The sequence below is a fragment of the Podarcis filfolensis genome, assembly GCF_964270895.1.
Source record: "Podarcis filfolensis genome assembly, chromosome: 1".
Classification (NCBI taxonomy): Eukaryota; Metazoa; Chordata; class Lepidosauria; order Squamata; family Lacertidae; genus Podarcis; species Podarcis filfolensis.
Genome location: NC_139604.1, coordinates 59657092 through 59677295, shown reverse-complemented (window position 1 = coordinate 59677295; position 20204 = coordinate 59657092). Strand labels below are relative to the sequence as shown.

Genomic DNA, 20204 nt, shown 5'->3' with positions numbered 1-20204 from the left:
GACGGGGTGAGCTCGCATTGCTCTGCCCCAGCTTCTGCCAACCTAGCAGTTCGAAGCACACCAGTGCAAGTAGATAAATGGTACCGCTGCGGCGGGAAGGGTATGCTGTACTAAAATCACATCCAGGTAACATATGTACGCGCTCTCTCTCTCTGTGTGTGTGACAGATAGAGAGACAGACAGACAGGGATAATGAGGTGCAACACAAGGTTGCTTGATCTGATTTCCCCCTCTCTGTCGTGCTTGTGAAGCTCACCTTTTTCTGTTTAGATGACACACCAAAAGTCACAAAACAGCCAACAATGAAACAATCACAACACCAAACAGTGCTATGCCCAAGATTCCTCTTTAGAGTTTCTATGACTGTTACGTGTAATTTAGTTTTAGTAGCAGAGTATTGGGCTTGGATAAAGTGTATAATTATATTTAACAAAGTACTGAAGGCAAACGCCAGCCACACACACCTGCTTTTAAATGCTGCTATCTTTTGGTAACAGCAGTGTCCTTTTTTCAGGAATTCAAGACTACGCTGGATACTACACTTCCCATGGTGTCCCTGATAGGACAGAGGAGTGCTCGCTCAAGATATGGCTTCAAGCATATGACTTACATGCCCACTATCACTGATCTGCACTTAAGGAGGTACTGTCCTGCTAGATGACATGCTGATGAATGTCAGCAGCAAAGGTGGTTTGCATGGCTTTAAATACACAGCACAACTCTGCAGTTTGCCTGGCATGTATCTTTGTGACTTTCCCTTCCAATTCCGAGGCAGTTCTTTGTGCCAACTTAACTATCTTGGAAGGCATAAGACAAGAAGCACCACATTAATGGTGATGGGAAAGGAGGCAGAGAAAAGAAGTAAAGCTACATATTGCTAGGAATTTGGCAGACTCCCCATTATCTTAAATTTAGCAAAGTGGTAGAATTTACCCCTAATTTTTTGAAGTATGAAGGAAAGATGCCAGGCGAGTGAAAAAACTCATGCTGAACCAGTTCAGGAGACTGCTGATAGCATCGATGCCATTAAGAACAGGAGAACCGTTTTTATGTTGTGAACCACTCTCAGGTCTATGGATAGAGGGCAGTATACAAATTTAATAAATAAAATAACGAAGTACCAGTCCATTAAGAACAATTGATCATCCAGATGGTGTCCTTTCCCCCAGCCGTGTATTAAGTTAGCAGAAGACAATAGCAAAGTTGAGAGGGGGAGGTCCCCAGGGTAACAGTGGGGCGTGATGTCAGCACAGGAAGAGAGGGCATCCTTTTGCCACAGACGTTTTGGGGTTTCTGGAAAGAAGGGGCAGGAAGTGGGCAGAACAGCAGGCTGTTAGAAAGAGACATGGGGAAGGTGCTTGGGATGCCTCTGAATCCAAGGCTGCACTGCTGGGAAAGACAAGTCCCTCTTGTGATGTAAATGCCATGAACTCTCTCTCTTCATCAAAACCCAGGTGTAGAATAAACCATATTTCATAAAGACACTAGTCTCCGCTGCGCCTTGATTTCCCAACAGAAACACAACCTTGGTTAAATGCCAAATCCCCTGAAATCTCTTACTATCGCTTGGCAGAGATTGGGGTGGCCCAAACAATATTGTTAGTTGGCTTTGGAGCAACATAAAACTCACACATTAACTGGGGACTGGGAAAATAATTTGGCATTTGGGGCAATCTAGGCATGTCTTTAAACATAGATTACCACATAAAAAGAGACAGATTGGAAGTGAGCCCAGCTGGAAGAAAACATTTGGGAGGATGACTGCAGTACATCATGGTTGAGGGACGATACAGCACCTCTCTCCCATATGCTTTTTTCCTATTAAAATTGGATGTGATTGGGTAATTTTGGGTAATTTTGCCCAGAATTCTTGTGGTCACATCCAGTGCTACTTGGGAGTATTGTGTGTCAGACTTGCTGGTCTCCCCCATACCAAGGGTAGCGAAAGTGGTGCCCACTAGATGTTGCTGAATTTTAATGCCCACCATTGACCATGATGGTTGGGGTTGATGAGGGTTGGAGTCTAACATCTGGAGTGCACCATATTGGCTACCCCTGCTCTCTCACCATTTATATACAGAGGAGAATTTTAATTATGATTGCAAAGTGAGAGACTGGTGTAAAGAAGGAAGCTGGCTTAAATGGTGCATGTTTTGCCAAGGCCAATTTTACACATTTTCTGGGAACCACCATTCTATGAATTTTGATTTTACTCCTACAATCCCCTGCTCCATTTACTGCAGAAATGCATGCCTTCTGAGGGTGTGAATGTCCCAAATCTTCTTATATTCTTTAAATGTTTTGGCTTCAAAGGACAAGCTGAAGATATGGTGTGAACGTTCTTGGTTTCAGCTCCATTATGCATTTCAAACATTCTACTAGAAAGAAATGACCTACAGATTGGGATGCTGCATAATTCATGTATTATAAATACTCTTCCAGAAAATAATTTAAACAATTACAGTACTTAGTTTCAAAATATTCACAATAATTGTTGAAGTATACCTGTCTTGAGTGCCAGTTCATACATAGCTTTTGTTCCACTTGCAAGCAGTCCCAACTGTCCTTGGGATTCGTGTGGACAAATATACAGTGTGAACTTGACTATCACATATGCAGACAGCAGCAATTCCCATGATTGTGGCAGCATGCTTTCTCCTGCTGACATGCTCACAACCACTGCTGCTTGCAACGTCTGTGAATGCCTGCTCACGTGTTGACTTTATCCATAAGATGTCATACCTGGGGCCTGGTGGAATTGTTTACATTGTTATGCAAACCAGATCAGATTATACCAGTTCATAGCATTTCATATTGTATTCTAAAGCAGAATAAATGTTATTAAAAGTAGAGTAAGCTCCCTGCAGTGGTTGAATATGTGTGTGTGTGTGTGCGCATGCACGCACGTGCAGACAAGCACATGCACGCACACACATATTCTTGTATTCCTTTAAAACTGATCTTGTAAAAAAAAGTTACAGAACATTTGATTGCAAATACATTTGTGGTAAAAATGCTTGAAAAAGATGAGGTAAAGGAGAGATTGTTGGGAATCAACCTTGTCCACTGCAAATATATTTACAACGGACATCTGGCTTGGAGAAAACACAACCCACCCAATTCAGGTATATCTGTATGACAGCATTCTGGATGAGCATCAGGAGTTCCTTCCAAGTACAAAAAAACAAAGTGATGTGCTCAATCCCCCTCTCCCAAACTCCCTCTGAACTACTGAGTTTTCCCCGCTAAAAAGAATAGAGAAGAATGATTTCAAGCAAGATGGAGTGTTTCTACATCAACGTGGAATCCAAGTTCGTGCCTGAATCAAGGATGTGCTCTGAAAGCGAGAGTCCTGCTCAAAGCACACTCAATTCCATTCTACACAGCTTTCCCAGTCTGTTGTGTGATTTCACAAGAGGGACTGCATCCCTTTGACAGCAGTTGGACACATGGAAGTAGCTGCAGCTGGATACCTGAGGGAATGCTGAAGGATGGTCTGTACCTTCCTCCCACTGGATGAGTCAAAGGGGCCACCCTGGCCATGAGGCCAGGCACGCAGCTGCTGTAAACATTAGGCATACAGCCACTTGAAAGGGCTATGGCGGCACAAGCTTTCATTCCTCCTTTTGCAGAAGCTGCCAAAATGGTTGATAGGGGAGTTGCAGATTCTCCATTCGCAGCAGCAGTTCTGTTTGAGGTCAATCAAATTGTTTATTTAAACTGCTTTGCTTACCTAGGGCACTACTGTGTTCAGAGATCGCGATGAGTCAGAGAAGCCAGCCTGTGTTGCTCATAGGAAGATGGGAAACACAGAAAGCAGCTGAAAGCGTCTGTGACTTGGCAACAACATACGCACAGCTGCTGAGGGCATTTCCTACAATTTGGGAGTCTTGCTTTGAGCCGTCATTGAGATATTTGGCTTGCTCGGCAAGCTCTGCAGGGCAGCCTTGGCAGTCAGAGGGCGGACCACGTTCAGAACTGCAAGTCCCTCTGGCATTTTTGTGCATGAGCGAACAGCAGGTTGATGAGAGTTGATCATCTTGAGGAGCTTTCTATCTACAGAGGCTCTGAAAACAAGAAACACCAGAGTACAGTGAGTTGGCACAAATATGTTTCAGAGACTAAGCTAGAATTGCATAGTCACTTAAACCTCCTGCGCTGGATGCAACAAAGAGGGATAAAACCTCTTCTGTACCCCCTATGTCCCACCTCATTAGCATGGAGAACAACACACCACTCAGTTACAGAGATACAGTATATAGCATGCAGCTTGGGGGTACCTGTAGACCCATTACTGTCACTGGAAGCACAAGTGGCCTTGGTGGCACAGAGTACCTTCCATCAGCTTTGACTGGTGGCCCAGCTGCAGCCCGCTCTGGACTGGGATAGCCTTGCTTCTGTAGTCTATGATATGATAACCTTTAGGCTAGATTACTGCAATGTGTTTTATCATACATGCAGCTACCTTTGAAGATAATTTGTAAACTGCAGCTAGTGCAGAATTCAGAAGCCAGATTGTCAACTGGGAGTAGAAGGCATACAACACTGATCCTGCCCAAAATGCATTGGCTGCCCTTCCCATTAGTTTTTAGTCTCAGTTTGAAGTGCTGGTTTTCATCTACAAAGACTGATGTAACTCAGACCTCAGTACCTTAGAGACTGTCTCTCCTCATATGAGCCTATCCAGAGTCTGTGAATGTGTGGAATGTGGCAACGTGAGAACAGGTCTTTTCAGTGATGGTTATGCAATCTTCTCCCTAGGGAGATATGACTGATGCCATCATTGTTAACTTTTAGGTGCCAGCCAAAGGCATTGTTTACCCTAGCATTTGGTTCTTAACTGGGCTCATATGGCACCTAGCTGTTTTTGGTGTTTGTCATTTAGCTGGGTGGTGTAGGATTCATATCTTTATATAATACTGCAGGATGAGCACTTTGGGTAAATAATGTTGTTTTATTCTTTTGATGTTGTTTTAAATACTTGCCTTTGTATTTTTTTTTTCAACTGTGAATTGCTTTGAGACATTTTACATAGTAAATTATGGATAAATGTAATAATAATAATAATAATAATAAGAAGAAGAAGAAGAAGAAGAAGAAGAAGAAGTAATAATAAGGGAGAATATGTTGCAAGTGTCAGGTGCAACTTAGCTTGAACTATAGGCTGATGCGTCTGCAAGAGGAAGAGTATATAGAGGAACCTCCAAACCTCCCAGATGGTCCTCCTTGTGCTGACCTGTTGAGACAATTTTTTTCTGAAAAGCAGGGTAGATAGATAGATAGATCCATTGTTAATCTATGAAAGGGAGATGTGCAGTGGACAGGTGCTGAACAGCTGAAGCTAATCTTAGATGCAAGTTGTCAAATGAAGCTTCTTGGAACTCATTTTGAGAAGGATAACACCACCCAAAACAGAAAACCAAGCAGTAAGTATAAGATCAAAAGCCTGCAATCACACTCTTGAGAGAGAGAGTTAGGTATGCTTAAAACCAAAGCCAATGGGTTAAACTTTAAAGCACAGTTCACTCCATCCTGGATGTTATGAAGCAGCCTTTATCCCATGTGGATTTGTTCCATTTGGTTTAGCAATCCTAGTGAAAGAGCTACCTAGGTATACCAACCTGATGTTTGTTGGTCCAATTGTTGCTGGTCCTGAAACAGGTCTCTTGGTCTGCTTGCTGTCGGGGCCAAAAGTCCTATGCCTCTGACTTAAGATAGATGTATCAGATAAGGAGAAATCAGGTTTTCTGCTGAGACTCTGAACAGTAGTCTTCTCAAACACATTCTGCACTGTATCACTGTTCTGAGTTGATGAAGGCTGTGGCTTCGGTAGAACTGCCTTTTCTGAACTGTGCACTTTCAGGCGTCTAGCTCCAACAAACTCAGTTCTCACTCGCTGTATGAATGCAGGCGAGGGACTTTTTGGAGGAGAGGGTACAATAGAGCGCTTTATAATGGTGGGCAATGAATTTTCCTGGATGTGCAATGAATCTGAAATGCAAAGGGAAAGCACAGCAATTTAGAAGCAGAGCATGTAATTTCACTCCCATCCACTTGAGAGCATAAATCAGCAAACACAGGTGCTGTAACCTTCCAACAGTTTGAGTTTGACTTCACCCCCAAAGGCGAACTCCTCCATTGTCTCCTGAGACAGACAGATGTCGACAACAACAAGAACAACAACTGTAGTTAAGAGGCTTTCATGAACTGAGGTGGGTTTAGACCAGGAACTCTTGTTCTTATTAGAATGGCCTGAATTTCCATCTATTTAGCTATGAGAGGTTTCAAAATATTAAAACACTGGTAGTATAATTCAGTGCACGTTTACACAGAATTAAGTCCCACTAAATGGAATGGCACTCACTCCCTATGCAGTGTACACAGAATGTCAGTATGAGTTGAACTCTCCCATCATTCAAGTTACAAAGATTGAATGGGAAAAGCTCTCTGTTCCACACTATACGTTCTACTTGGTACAACTTCTAAAGAATCTTGGTGTTTGTTACAAAACCCAACAGGTACTGTGGAAAGTTGGAAAGTAGGCAGGCATTCAATCATGGGAAATCAAAGGAAATCTTGATCTCCTATGGCTTCCAGTAGTTTAAATGATCAGAATTGCTTCTTCCCATGCACCTCCCTGTCATGCTCTGGAACCTTGCCATCATAACCTGCTTTGTCTCTCTCTTTCTTCCTTGCCTTCATATTCTGAAATTGGAAGGCAGGGACAAAAATATTGTAATCTGATTACAAATAAAATGTTGATACAAGTTAGCATTATTTCTCTTCTGAGCACTTGCTTCGGGTCTTGTGATTCTTTTAAGCATAGTTATCTCAAATAGGAAGTTTGCTAAAATAATTACTCAAGCCAATCTGTGCTTATTTTGTTAGCCAGAAAAATCCCCATGTGTGTATCTCAGAAGAAAATGATAGGAAAGATAACTCCATGGACATATTTTTGACAGAGAAAACGGAAATTTGCCAAAGATACATACATATCACAGGAACGTTAGAACTACAAAACCTAAGGCAGGCATATAATTGCTGTTACTTGTCAGTAACAAGGGGTGCATTAATCATTTGGATAATGTACCTGATGACGACTGAGAAAGACGGGACTGACAAGAAGAATCTGATGATGTGATTTCCATGATCTCCTCCTGAGTGGCTTCTTTCAGATCTTCATCACAGCTGTCACTCAGGCTGTAGTGTTCCTCCTCCTCACTTAATGTTGGTGTTGTTTTTAGCTCCTGGGGAGAATTTGCCCTTTGGAGAGCTTGTAGGTGCCTGGCAGAAATTTGATGCTAGTAAGTTTGATTTTCTTCCTGCCCTATCCGAACCACATGTTTCAACACATTAAAAAAACATAATGCACTACACACAAAAAACCTATAGATTTAAGATATATAATGACCATATCTAAGTAAGAGTAAAATACTCCATGTTACAATACTCCTTTGGAGACAAGCTTTAACCCTGGCACTGTATTCTCGCAACACTTTTAGATGATGTTCAGACTTGAGCTTTGGCAAGTCTCTTTTTGGAAGAAATGCCACAAAGAGAAAGCTTCCACCAAAAACTCTTCTGAAAGCTTTGGAACTCGCTTCTGGGAGCTGTTCATTTGGCTCCCTCTCATGGCATTATAGAAATGGATGGAGACTATTCTGTACTTTTGAAAATTAGCCCCATTTTATGTGTTTTTATTTTTAGCTTTGATATGAATTTTCATAGGATGGTTTCAAGAGGCTTTATTTCGTTGTTTGGTTAACTGCTTTTGAAGCAGCAGTTGTAAAGTAATTTAAAATTTTTGTGAATAAATTAACACAATTTTTAAAAAGTGGGTGTGGGTGTAGGTGTGTGTCGCATCACACAGATAGACACAGGAACTCCCCATTGCACTTGAATGCTAAATTTGAAACATAGGACAAAAACCCTGAAAGAAAGATTGATGAGATGGAGGAAAAGCCTTGCCTACACCATTCCTTCCAGACATACAGCAATCATGCTGGCATGACAATTTTCCAAGGTGAGCAGCAAGGTTGACTGACGGCAACGATGTGAGCCAAAGATGTACAGCAGGGAATGGTTACTTGGTGCCCTCTAGATGTTTGCTGCACTATAATGCTCATCATGCCAACTATTGGCCATTCTGGCTGGGGCTGATGGGAGTTGTACCCCAACAGTTGGAGGGCTATAGGTTCCCTATTCCCGATGTACAACATAGTCTGCAGGGAATCTCTGTTAGTACAGCCTTTGTTTTCCAATCTGTAAAAAGAGACTACCTCATCCGTGGGAAGAACATCTTGACTTAACAGGTGACAAATCAGTTCTGGGAACAGATTACATCAGAATTTAAGTGTGAAGGGCAATTCCTCAGAACTGCCACAAGGTGGCTTAAGTGCTTATCTTATCTCAGTGAGAAGAAACAGGCAGAGAACTAAACTTTCATATGCTAATTTAGAGAACAGGATAATCTAGTGAGCAAGGGTCCTTAAAAATGGGGTAAATGTGCTGGGTCACAAAAGTTTCCATAGTTCACATGCCTTAAGCTTTGTGTGTGTTTAGAATGGTCTAAGAGATGCAGCACAGAGCATCTTGGAGCAAGACAGGTTTTCTGAAAAGAAGCTAACGGTTGATATTACCAACTTCTTTATTCCATTTGGTATTTTGCAATGTTTATTTAATAATTTTAATCAGAATATATATTTAAATATTTATATTCTGCCCTTCTAGTGCTTATACATCGCTGAGGGTAGATAGCAACAATTAATACTGCTATAAAATCCAATACTATTTTAAAAAAACCCCCACACACAATTAAAGACAGGTGCAACAGATAGAACAGAAAAAGCTGGTAAAAAAAAAGATAATAAAAATCAAATACAGTAAAGTTTTGGCCAAGGCAAAATACCATGAGAAGGGGCCAACTGAGCCTCATGGGACAAAGTATTCCACTATTTAGGTACAACCCCTTAGAATTCCCTCTCTCTTTTCCCCAACAACAGTACCTTCACTACAACAGAGACATAGAGAAGGGGCTCTCCATCAGATCTTAGGCAGCACTCAGGCTTGTATAGGAGGAGGTGATCCTTAAGGTATCCTGCGCCTAGGTCATGGCCTGGACAGAAGCAAGTCAGCTTATAGTTGAGTGTTCATTCCATACAGTGCTCACTGGTTGCTTTATCTGGGGAGTAGGTCACTTGACAAACTGTCTTAATAAGACTAAATTTGAACTCTTACTGGAGGTGATGCTCTTTCAGGAGTTTCAGCTCAGCATAGATGTCATCCGTATTTACATAATCAGTTTCTTCAATGCCAAAGGGATGTACTGCCAGCTGACTTGGTGGCTGAAACAGGTTCATTACTGTAGGCTACAACATAGGTGAAATAATGTCAGAACACATCTGCTGTTCACTATATATTTGACTGAAAACTTCTCATTTCTCCAAGACCACAGATTGTTTGTTTGTTTTTTACAAGTTAATTTTCCTCTCGCAACCATTTTCTGAGGTAAAGAATTCCTCTTATTGCGGCCAGTGCATGCGACACCACCGGGCTACTGCTGTGGAGCCACAAAAGATGGGGTGGGGTACATGGACTGGTGGACAACTGCAGGATGAAGGAGCAGCAGGGCCAGACAGGCTGCTTCCAGGGCAATTCCACCTGTTGCTTGTTTAATGGTGGTGACCTAGCAGTGTCCTTTCCTTCATCAGCACCCATCATTATTCAAGGAACTGAGGAGAGACAGGGCACCCTGCTGTGATTCTCCCCTCAGCAATGCCCCTATCAGCTTTCACAGTGGGCTTCCATCGTGTGCAAGGCCACTCTGAAGCCCAGCCTGACCAAGACACAAGGTAGATTTTATATAATAATTTGTAAAATGCCCATAATTATGAGGCAAGGGTTGTATGAAGGATGATGTCTATATTGCAGAGAGAACCAGAAGATGTTGTGTGTGGCAAACAAAAAACAAAAACCCACTCCATGTGTATACACACACAGTGCACTTCTAGGTGTTCTTTAATAAAAATAAATCAAGACTTTATGAAGTTAAAATAACTACCCAGTAGGAAATATAAAATAAAGGACTCAGAACACACATCTATGTGTTCTGAGCACAGATACACATACCTGTTATAAACCCCTTCACTGCAACAATATACTTATCCACACTTTCCAGGCACAGGTCCAAGCTTAAAAGTTCTGTGCCCAATTGTTGTTGTGTTTGCCCTGGAGCTTTTCCTGTTGGAGCAAACATCAATTCGGTTTTTAAGTGGATTGCCATTTGCTCCAATTGAGCTTCAGAGAGCGGAATTTCACAGGGAAATCTCTGAAGCAAAAAAGGACACTCAGACATGCAGCTTTAAAGTGTGGACTGTGCCTGGAAGGAGAGGAGGAAACGTAACTGCGGAGAAACCCAGTGTCTTGAAGCACAATGTTTTATTTTCTCCATTAAAGTAGACAGCAGTTTAGTGGGATGCAGTGATAGTTTAGATAGATGTCTGTCACTTCTCTATGTTCTCATGTGCTGGCATCCCACCCCACAATGGGAGGCCCTACACCACCTTGCAGCTTGAGCTGTACAGACATGCAATTAACTTTTTTCAAAGTTTGTTTCTTCTCATAATGGTCTTCTACACAGTAGAAATCTATGGAATTCTATAGAACTCTTCAGCTTTTATCTCCCTAGAATTAATGACATGCTGGCTTGCCAAGAAAAAAAGAAAAAAGAAATTACATATGAAAGAAAACCTACACCTAGTTTCTGTCTCCGTGCATGAAGAGCTTTGATGGGGTTCCCACAAATAACTCTGCTGACACCTGGAAAAAGAAAAGTAAGAGGGTTTGTTCCAGTTTACGATTTCATAGCCACAGAAATCTTCCTATACCGTCATCCCATTTGCTTATATACTGGTATGTTAAGGGGAATGCAAGTTGTATGGTTAATGTGCATAACAACCAGGCATTGAGCACATTCACCAAGTGTCATGGAAAATATGTCCATAATCTTTCCATGAATAGGGACTTGTGCACAATTCCTGGTCTTCTTCTTCTTTGGCGATCACTCGTAGCCGAGTAAGATTGTCTTCCATGAACACGGTATTAACAGTGAGTCTGTAAGTGACTGTGGAGACCAATTCTGGATCCGCACATCCTTCCACAGTGGGGACATAGGTTTCCGGGTGGGAGTTGATCATGGTGAGGGTTTGCCAAGCGCGCCTTCCTCTTAGCGCGTATCTCCCTTTCGTCCTCAGTTCAAGCATCTTCAAAGTCCATGACACCTTTGGTAAAGGCTATTCTCCAACTGGAGTGCTCGCAGGCCAGTGTTTCCCAATTGTTGGTGTTTATACTACATTTTTAAAGATTTGCCTTGAGAGAGTCTTTAAACCTCTTTTGTTGACCACCACATTACGCTTTCCATTATTAAGTTTGGAATAGAGTAGTTGCTCAAACAACATGGCCAGTCCAATGAAGTTGATGCTGAAGAATCATTTCTTCAACACTGGTGAATATATACATATTCTCCCAACAGGCCTTAGGAAATGTGACTGCATTTTTTAATATTCTTGACCACATTCTTTGGTCAATATGCATAATCTAAAAAAAAATATATGCATTTTTCCCCCTATGTCTTGTCCAGACGTGGGCAATCTGCATTCCCTGGATTGCTTCTGACCCACTGCATAATCTTACATGGTCTGCAATGTACTCTCCTACTGATCAGCAGAGCGGCAGGAAGGGGGAGAGCTACAGATAAAGATCAACTTTTTTCTTCAGTTGAACCCCCTCTTTTCACCATTCTTATTGGTTTCCCAGGCAGCTGAGCAGCACAAGGCACAGTGGAGGGAGGGGGTTTCCAGGGAGAGAAAATTCTCCCACAATTCAGGTGAAAATTGGTCCCCCAAGGGAAAAGCTTAATAGCAGCATAGGATCAAGCATCATGGGAATCGTAAAGGAGCAAATATGTAGCCAGCTAAAGAAGGGTTATGAGCAGGCAAAAGAGGACTGCAAGAGAAAGAACAATGGGCGACTGTTATGCATGCTATCTGCTTATTCCCTTTAACATATTCAACAATACAGCTGGCTCATTCATTGCTTTTCATATTTAGGGAAAGGAAGTAGTAGACTTTCCCATTTTGGTTTAACTATTGGTGCACAGCTACTGCTTCGACACCACTGAATAGCATGCAAAGGTGAGCTGAGGTGGAGATAGTAATAATGGACAAATCTCATCTTGCTCAGCTGAAGACAACATAATAATCAAGTGGTCTCTTTACATCTAGTCACTGTAAAGCATAAGTTTGTCTATCTGTATGGTAAGAAAGCTGGGGACAAACTCACTATGACATAGTGGATCATCCTACTGAAGGCCAGCAATAATATAAATGAAATGAAATGAAGTTTGAGCCATCAAACAATGCCTTTTAACCCACTGTGCATATTTCCAGGGTCATATTAACTGAAAGAGATATACAAAAATCTGTGCCCAATGCACATACATGTCATTCAAGGAAATATATGGGAGAGCAAGAATGCTTTTAAATCATCTGTGTACATGCACACATGCTTTTGGAAGAGAGGTTTGCAAATGGGAGGTTAGGCAAGAATGGCACCAGGTATTCCATTACCATGTGTCAAGTCACTGGCATCATCTTCAGGCAACATCTCATCACAGATGGTAGCCTCCAGGAGGGTGCTACTACCAGAGAGCAAGTGGGCGCTAAGTGGTCTTTGTGGAACCTGAGGTCGAGAAGCTGATAAGAGCTGAGTTATGGCAGGTCTCACAGCAGAGCCGGGCCTTCTTGCTACAGGTCCTAAATAAGAATCTAAACAGGGTGATGGGGGGGGGAGTTCAGTGAGATATTGCAACACATAATAAGATGGTATAAATGTTCAGTTTAGCAAAGCAGTGATAATGAGCAGAGCAAAGGAAATTCTTTTCCGTATTCTAAAGTAATGTTGGCGCTCATGCGCTATCCTGTTGGAGCCTCGAGAGGGCTAGCTTTCTTCATTGTCAGTGTCATCTTCCAGCCACCCTGGTTCTGTAGAGATGTAAATATCTGACAGCAAGGTATAGAAAAAAGCTTAGAATGCAAGTATGGGAGCAGGTATTCAGAACCAACTTTGAAATGGCAATGACTTAAATAACAGTTGAAGTATTTTTGGATCCAGCTATAGGGTTTCCACATTTAGGTAAAAATTATGGAATGGGAGTCTAGCAAAACATATACCACCAGTTCTGGTTTGGTATCAACTGGTCTCTGATTTTTTATATATATATTTAGGATGGCCCCAAACAAAGTTGTCATCTATGTCATAATTTCAGTCATTGGTGTGTGTTGGTACACCATTATTGTATTTTCAAAGCTAAAATTTCTCATCATCTCCAGAAGGTCTCGTGAAAAGAGCAGGAACAGTTTAATCAAAGAACACAGCACAATACTAGGTCATTAACTTCTGAATGGAACAAAAGACAAAGTACTTTGGAGCCTTAATGAGTTATTTTGGAAATGCATTAGTATTTTAAATAAATACAATAATAATCCATAATTTTCAGGATGTCTAACTCCTGGGAAATGAATTTCACTGCAAGCAGTATAATCAATAATCATTTTAGTATTTTGTTGGAAGCCGCCCAGAGTGGCTGGGGAAGCCCAGCCAGGTGGGTGGGATATTAATAATAATAATAATAATAATAATAATAATAATAATAATATCTCCCTCAGGGTAGTATTCAGCTGAACCTTGATGTTAACAGTGACAGACCAAAGTTTTCAAATGCTGTCTGCTGCTGGTGAGGTGAGGTGGACAATTTCAAACATGGCGAAGCAGCAGGTGGGAGGCTTCTAAACCCTTTCACTGCCTGCTGCTTGTTTCACTATCTCTAGCCACCTTTCCCCTAGCAAATCTTGAGAAGAAAAAGAGTGTGAGAGCCGGCGGGGGGGGGGGGCAGGATGTGGAGGCCTTTGAAGCTCCTTTCCCACCTACCACACAAGAGGACCCACACCTATCTCTCTCTGTCTTACAGCTGTTTAGAGTGTTCTGTGTGAAGACACACTTCTGCTGCTATCACATCTAACTCTACCCTTACACTCTTGCAAAAGCTACTGCCCATTCTTATCCCCGATAACCAGGCCTGGCTCTGGTGCGTACAAGAGAGTGTGCATGGACCTATGTATGTACACATTATCTTCCCCTGAAACATTGTCCCCAGCAAAAATGGATCCTTGGGTAATAATTTGGCCTGCCTGAACAAGATGCCTCTTCAACCAGACTTCCATCTTTGATGGATTCCTTGACAAGTAGCCACTCCTTGTTCATCTTGCATGGGAAAGGAAGATCAGTTTGGTCTGCTGGTATTTCATCCAAATATTTTAAATGAGGGATGAGTTTTTTCACCTCAGCTCTGTAGTTGTAGTCTGGGACCTAGGGGGAAAAACCCAAAGCAGAAATTTCTCAGTGTAGTCATTTCAAACACATTTTGACAAGGGAGAGGGGAGGGAAATCTGAGAAGTGGGCAGGAACCACATAAGGACACTATGAAACAAAGTCCACTAGCTCATCTAGTTCAGGGATGGGTAGAATGTAGACTGTAATCTATTGGTAGAGTCCTGGATGATTTACAGTAGATTTGCAAGAGTTTCTAACTTCCTCCCCCCCTTTTTTTTACCATCCCTAGTTTATCTAGGCCAAACTAGCAGGCGCAGAGAGCTTGATTCCGACTAGAACTGTGGTGTGGAGACTAGAGTGTAATATCCCTTTTCTCCATCACTTTACACCTAGATGGGCCTTACAATTAGTCTGCTGAAAAGAAGAAACCTTACAGAAAAACTAGGAGTGGGATGCTGTGTGACAGGACTAATTTTGGTTAGTTCTGGTGCTGAAGAAAATCCAGGGCTGAGCACATGTTCAGAAGCACCTTTGTTCCTTAATTTTAAGTGTATGGCTGTCTGTGGTTCTCGGGGCTCTAGTAAAAAGCAAAGTAGATGCTGCAGGGGGCATCACTGAATGGCACACACTCTAGATCTGGACTACAGAAGCTTCCTCTCACTCCACTTTCTATATGACATTTTTCTTTTGCACTTTAAGATTTAGGAATCTAGAACCTGGTCAGCAACTACTGGGCTACATCTACTTTCTTCCTACTAACCGATTCCTATGCAAGCTTAAGGCAAGGCAAAGTGTGATCAGCCAGAGAGGCTTTTCTACTGTCCCCCCCCTCCTTTATGCACCTCATCTACTGCCTCCTGTGACTCAGCCATGGCCAAGCAAAGAGGGAGCAGCTGGGGTCCATAAAGGGAGGACTCCCCCAAGCCTCCTCTGCTGCACATGCTGGAGAGGAGGAGGTCAGAGTTCTTTGCTTATGACTCATCTTGTGTAGGAGAAATGACAAGCTGCATTATGAGGCATCCTTGAGATCAGGCACTATGCTAGGACCAGATGGGAAGCCCCTAGGGACTGGACTAAGCCCCCAGGCCACAGTTGCTGGTTACTAACAGATGGCTTTAGACACATGCATTAAAACTGCATCTTCTGGAGCAGCCTTTAGATTGCATGATTCTGGGAGGGTGCGTCACCCCTAGATTTTGTATAGTGCTACAAGAGAACTGAAGCAAAGTAGCAGTAGTGGTAAATATATGCACCTGGAATATTTCCCCCACTTTCAATGAACTACAAACTGCTACTCCATCTGTATAATGTTAAGACTGGCTGATGAACTTTTGGCCTATATTCTTTCCCACAATAGGGTAAATACCTAGTACAGAAGACAAAATAATCTTTTTACGTAGTGCATTCGCTTTCCGTTATATGCAACCTATAGGTTTTCCAGTCTACAAGTCTGTAATGCTATCAGGGTTGAGGGGTGCATCACATTACATGTACACACACACATATATGGACACAGAGTGCTATTGAAACAGCTGTGATAGAGACCACCACATTCATCATTAGATTGTTGCTTTGGGTTTTAATGTCTGGAAGAGATGAGCTCATCTGGAAATCAAATTACACTGAGCAAACAGACAGCCTGTAGAGAGAGCTGTAAATTTAGCCGAATCAGTATATGTAATTTTATTTTTATTTTTCATAGAAAGGGCCAGGCAGAATTATTAGCTATCCTTGTTTGGAATGAAGTCTAGAAGATATATTTGTATTATTTCTACATTTGAAGGTGGTATGCAAATATGAAGCATGGCCTTAGATGCAACAGTGCAAGGAGGGGAATCTCCAGCTTGCAGGTCTAGTTCGGACTGCGAGGCTGTTCCTTGTAAACAACACCCACCTGCCACTCACCAGGCATCATATGGGGTATAAGGTGTAGGACAGGTACCCATGTGCCTATAAAGGAACAACCATGAGCATAAAGAGAGCTCCTGGTTGCTTTTTGATGGGGAAGACATGCTCCCAATCCATTTATGAGTGGTGGGAGCGTGCCTTGCTTCAACAGCACAAGGTTTTCATAGAAAGCGCTGCTAAGATGGAGGGGGAAAGTTTTGTTTTTGCAGTGGTTTCAATTATTATTATTATTATTTAAAAAAAAACCCACCACCAACTGTCCAGTACAATACTGAACGCCAATAAATAATTATAGCTGAAACCAATTCAACTCAGCAGGCCAATAAATCTTATTTAAGCAAATGTGGCTGAGAATAAATAAGTCTTTGGGGCTCCTCTAAAGGCCTTTGTTGATGGGACATGTGCAATACTCCAGGTGTTAGCATGTTCCCTACTGCTGAAAAAGCCCTCTCTGTTGTGGCAGGCATGTGTCTAGGATTTTGGCTGCTGATCTTAAACTGCCACAAGCGCAATCAATACAAAACTGCCCATGTACCAGGGGAACACATTTTTGCCGTGTACGCCGCAAGGATCTTACTTACACAGTAGACCCCCATTACACAACAAATTGTCTTTGAATCTCTTGAGAATTCCAAAAGTGGCCTGCAAGAGGGATTCTAGAAATGAACAAAGCTGACATGGAGTATAGGTTCTGAACTGCAGCCACCAAAATGAAAGCTGTGGCCATTCTTAATACACAAACCAGGCAGCCATTATTATTTCTTTCTTTTCTGAAACATCTTCATATAAACACATACCACTGATTTCAGCAGAACTCCCTTCAAATATGCTTTGGGTTGCACAGTGCTCAACCCGTGCTTGGGGGTGCTTAAGTCAGTTGTCATTTATTTATTTATTTCATAAAATTTATAGACCACTTGATTGTAAAAACCCTCTCTGGCCGAGCACAAGGTGATGTTCTTAGAGACAACAGCTACTTAGCTATTCACTTGGAGTGGGTAGCATTTGCCTCCCTCGGTAAGCATTCACATGGTAAACTATGCTGTGCTAAGCAGTATCTTCTTGTAATCAGATTAAAACACAGATGCACGTTTTTAAACGAAATCTAAAGCAAGCAAAGTTACCTCTGGAGATTGTGGGCTTGGCTTCAAGCAAATAAGATTTCCTTCCACTGTAAGGGCAGACAGAGTAACACAGAGCCCCAGATACTGAATCTGACTGAGGTCCTCCACGTTGTTTCCTTCTAGGTCTAGAATCTCAAGGTGCTCCAACAGGCTAAGTTGACTTAAGTCAGCAATATTGTTATATGCTATGTAGAGTTCCTAAAGGAAACCAAAGGGACCTTATCAACATGAAGTTTTAACCACTGCACATTAAGTAATGACAATGAACCCATGGCTTGCAGTTTGATATATGGCACAATACTGAACTTTAGACCCCCTCAAGACCCAGAATTGCCAAGCACAATACATGATAAATTATGATGGAAGTACCTTTTAAGTACAATGAATGGCACTGATTTTTATCAGACATAAAATTAATTTTTAAAAGGCTCCAGCATCAGTTTAAGAAAGAAAGAAAATGAACAGGAACTTAAGGTTCTCTGCCTCATAAATGCCTCATAAAAAGAAGCTGAACATTAAGTAAACAGGGCAACTGAAGAAATATTTCAAATGTGTCCTACCTTCAAAGAGCAGCAGGAAGAGATACCATCTAAATCTGGAAGCCCACAGCGAGCCATCCAGAGGACTTGAAGATTAGACAATGCTGTTCCAAGGTCCCTTAAGGAAAGTTGACACTGTAAGTTCCAAGGGTTATGTATTCAGTTCATTTTAATATTTTTCATCTTTGGCAAAGCAATAGAGATTTGGATTGAGGGTCAAATTCACCCATTATGTTTCACAGTAGCACTCTTATATTCCGGAGCTCATACTCATGAGTAATGTAACATGTAATTTTATTACGTATATTTATTTTTAAATTGCTAAATTTATCTATATTTTGATCAGTTTCATGTCCAGTTGTTTTTAAAGACAAATTTTATCCTTATCTTTTATGCATATTTTATATGGTTTTATGTAAACTATTTAGGGTTTTTTGTTAATTAAGTGGTATATAAATCTAGTTGGATAAATAAATAACAGGAGATTTACAGAAAGCACATTTCAGCTTCTGTCGCAGGGATTTCTGATGTTGCGGTTTATCCTGCTCAGGTTCAAAAGCTGATGACAGCATACACTTACATTGTTTCTTCCTTGGCAGCTGGAGAGAGAAGATATTAGAGTAGCCCGGCTGGAAAGAAGCTCTGCTTGGATTGGAACATGTATTGGTGTCACTGGGCCCCAGGCAATGAAGCTGGAGTAGGCAGCCCCATCACACCCACTGATTTTTTCAGAGATACAAATTCATACATATACCCATCACACACATGCAAAACCACATATGTGCACCCAAAGACAGATACAGGATATAAGCCTGGGACAGCCAATGTGGTGCTCTCCAGATGACAACAGCTCCATTCCTTCCTAATCATTGACCATGCTGACTGGGGCTGGTGGTAGCTGGAGTGGAACATCTGGATGCACCGATTTGGCTTCCCCTGGTGTATCCTTTTTCAGTTCTGCTCTGATTCCCCATGTGTCAAAACAATATTCTGCCCTATTAATTTTCAAACTATGTGCCAGAGTTAAATGCTATAATAAGGTCACATATACATTAATTGATTAAAAGGAAAGTGTCAGCGATCCCAAAGTAACTGCCCACTGAGTTGGGTGTTCAACAATCCAAAACTAACTTGAATTAATTCATACCTGAGAGCTTGGCTTGGATAATTTTGCACTGCAGTATTTGAAAGTGAACCCAAAAGCTTTAAACTGAGTGTTTTCTCCAAGCAATGAAGGAATCTTTGGAGATGAAGTCATAGAAGCATAAAAGTGACTAACAACAGAATTCTATGCATGTTTACTTAGAAATCATTTCCACTGTGTTCACTTGAGCTTTCTCCCTGGTAAGTGTAGCTAGGATTGTTGTCTAAAAGGATTAGTAAAGTAAAATTGATCACTAATGATTTTCCAGAACTCAACATATCATTATGCATTGCAAAAATCCTTTTTTTACACACATCCTTCCATAGTACACATTCATAACATCCAATTCTTTGAGTTGAGGACACTTCTTGAAAACAAGGGAGAAAGCCAGTGTGGTTTGGCACAAAGTGGCATTTTGAGAGAACCACAATTTACTCAATAAATTCTTTATTCAAAACTATTGGGAATAGGTTCATTTGAGCCAAAAACTTATTGGATAGATACCAGAAGAAGGCTCCCTTTGGCTTCACCAGTTTAAACCTAAAGTAATTCCAGATGTCATGTCAAAGATCCTGAAAGAAAATAAATAGTGGTAGCCCAGCCTCAAAGCACTTCACATCAGCAACCCCCTGAAACTAATAGGAATTGCTGCCAATCACATAGAATCATAGAGTTGTAAGCGACCCTGAGGATCATCTAGTCCAATCCCAGCAATGCAGGAATATGCAGCTGTCCCATATGGGAATCAAACCTGCAACCTTGGTGTTATCAGCACCATGCTCTAACCTACTGAGCTACCCTGAAGGTCTCAAAAATGTGTCTTTTTCAAATACAGATTAAACTTTGTGGTTGCAATTCTGCTTTTGCCATGTAGTGGAGAAGAGTGTAAAGGGGCTCCTCATAGGATTCCAGTATAACCCTCCCTCCCTTGGCATGTTGCCCCAGCACTTTTAAGCTGATGTCTTCTACCCCTCCAAGAGCCCAGCGGCCTGGCCCTCCTAAATGGAGCAGTGAGCAGGATGAAATCAGAGAATAGGTGCAAGAGGTCTCCATTTGATGTGAATGTTCTGGTGCTTTCTCAGGATCTCTATGGGAGCACTT

General features: G+C 41.7%; 2 protein-coding genes across 4 annotated transcripts in view; one reads left to right on the top strand and one right to left on the bottom strand.

Moving 5' to 3' along the window:
* The window catches only part of LMNTD2 (lamin tail domain containing 2), an 85791-nt gene extending 85065 nt beyond the window's left edge, over positions 1-726 (top strand). For all 3 annotated transcript variants that reach the window (XM_083604190.1, XM_083604189.1, XM_083604188.1), the window contains one exon: positions 515-726. In XM_083604190.1, coding sequence (XP_083460316.1) covers positions 515-661 — 147 coding nt within the window. In that variant the 3' untranslated portion in view covers positions 662-726. The remainder of the gene's footprint in view (positions 1-514) is intronic.
* Positions 727-2406: 1680 nt separating this feature from the next.
* LRRC56 (leucine rich repeat containing 56) overlaps positions 2407-20204 on the bottom strand; it is a 37636-nt gene continuing 19838 nt past the window's right edge. Inside the window, exons 6-14 of the mRNA XM_083601666.1 lie at positions 17981-18077; positions 17421-17618; positions 14247-14424; positions 12627-12824; positions 10754-10818; positions 9238-9368; positions 7091-7284; positions 5622-5991; positions 2407-4067 (exon numbers count right to left, since the gene is read on the bottom strand). Of these exons, the coding sequence (XP_083457792.1) occupies positions 3875-4067; positions 5622-5991; positions 7091-7284; positions 9238-9368; positions 10754-10818; positions 12627-12824; positions 14247-14424; positions 17421-17618; positions 17981-18077 (1624 nt within the window). The 3' untranslated portion in view covers positions 2407-3874. The remainder of the gene's footprint in view (positions 4068-5621; positions 5992-7090; positions 7285-9237; positions 9369-10753; positions 10819-12626; positions 12825-14246; positions 14425-17420; positions 17619-17980; positions 18078-20204) is intronic.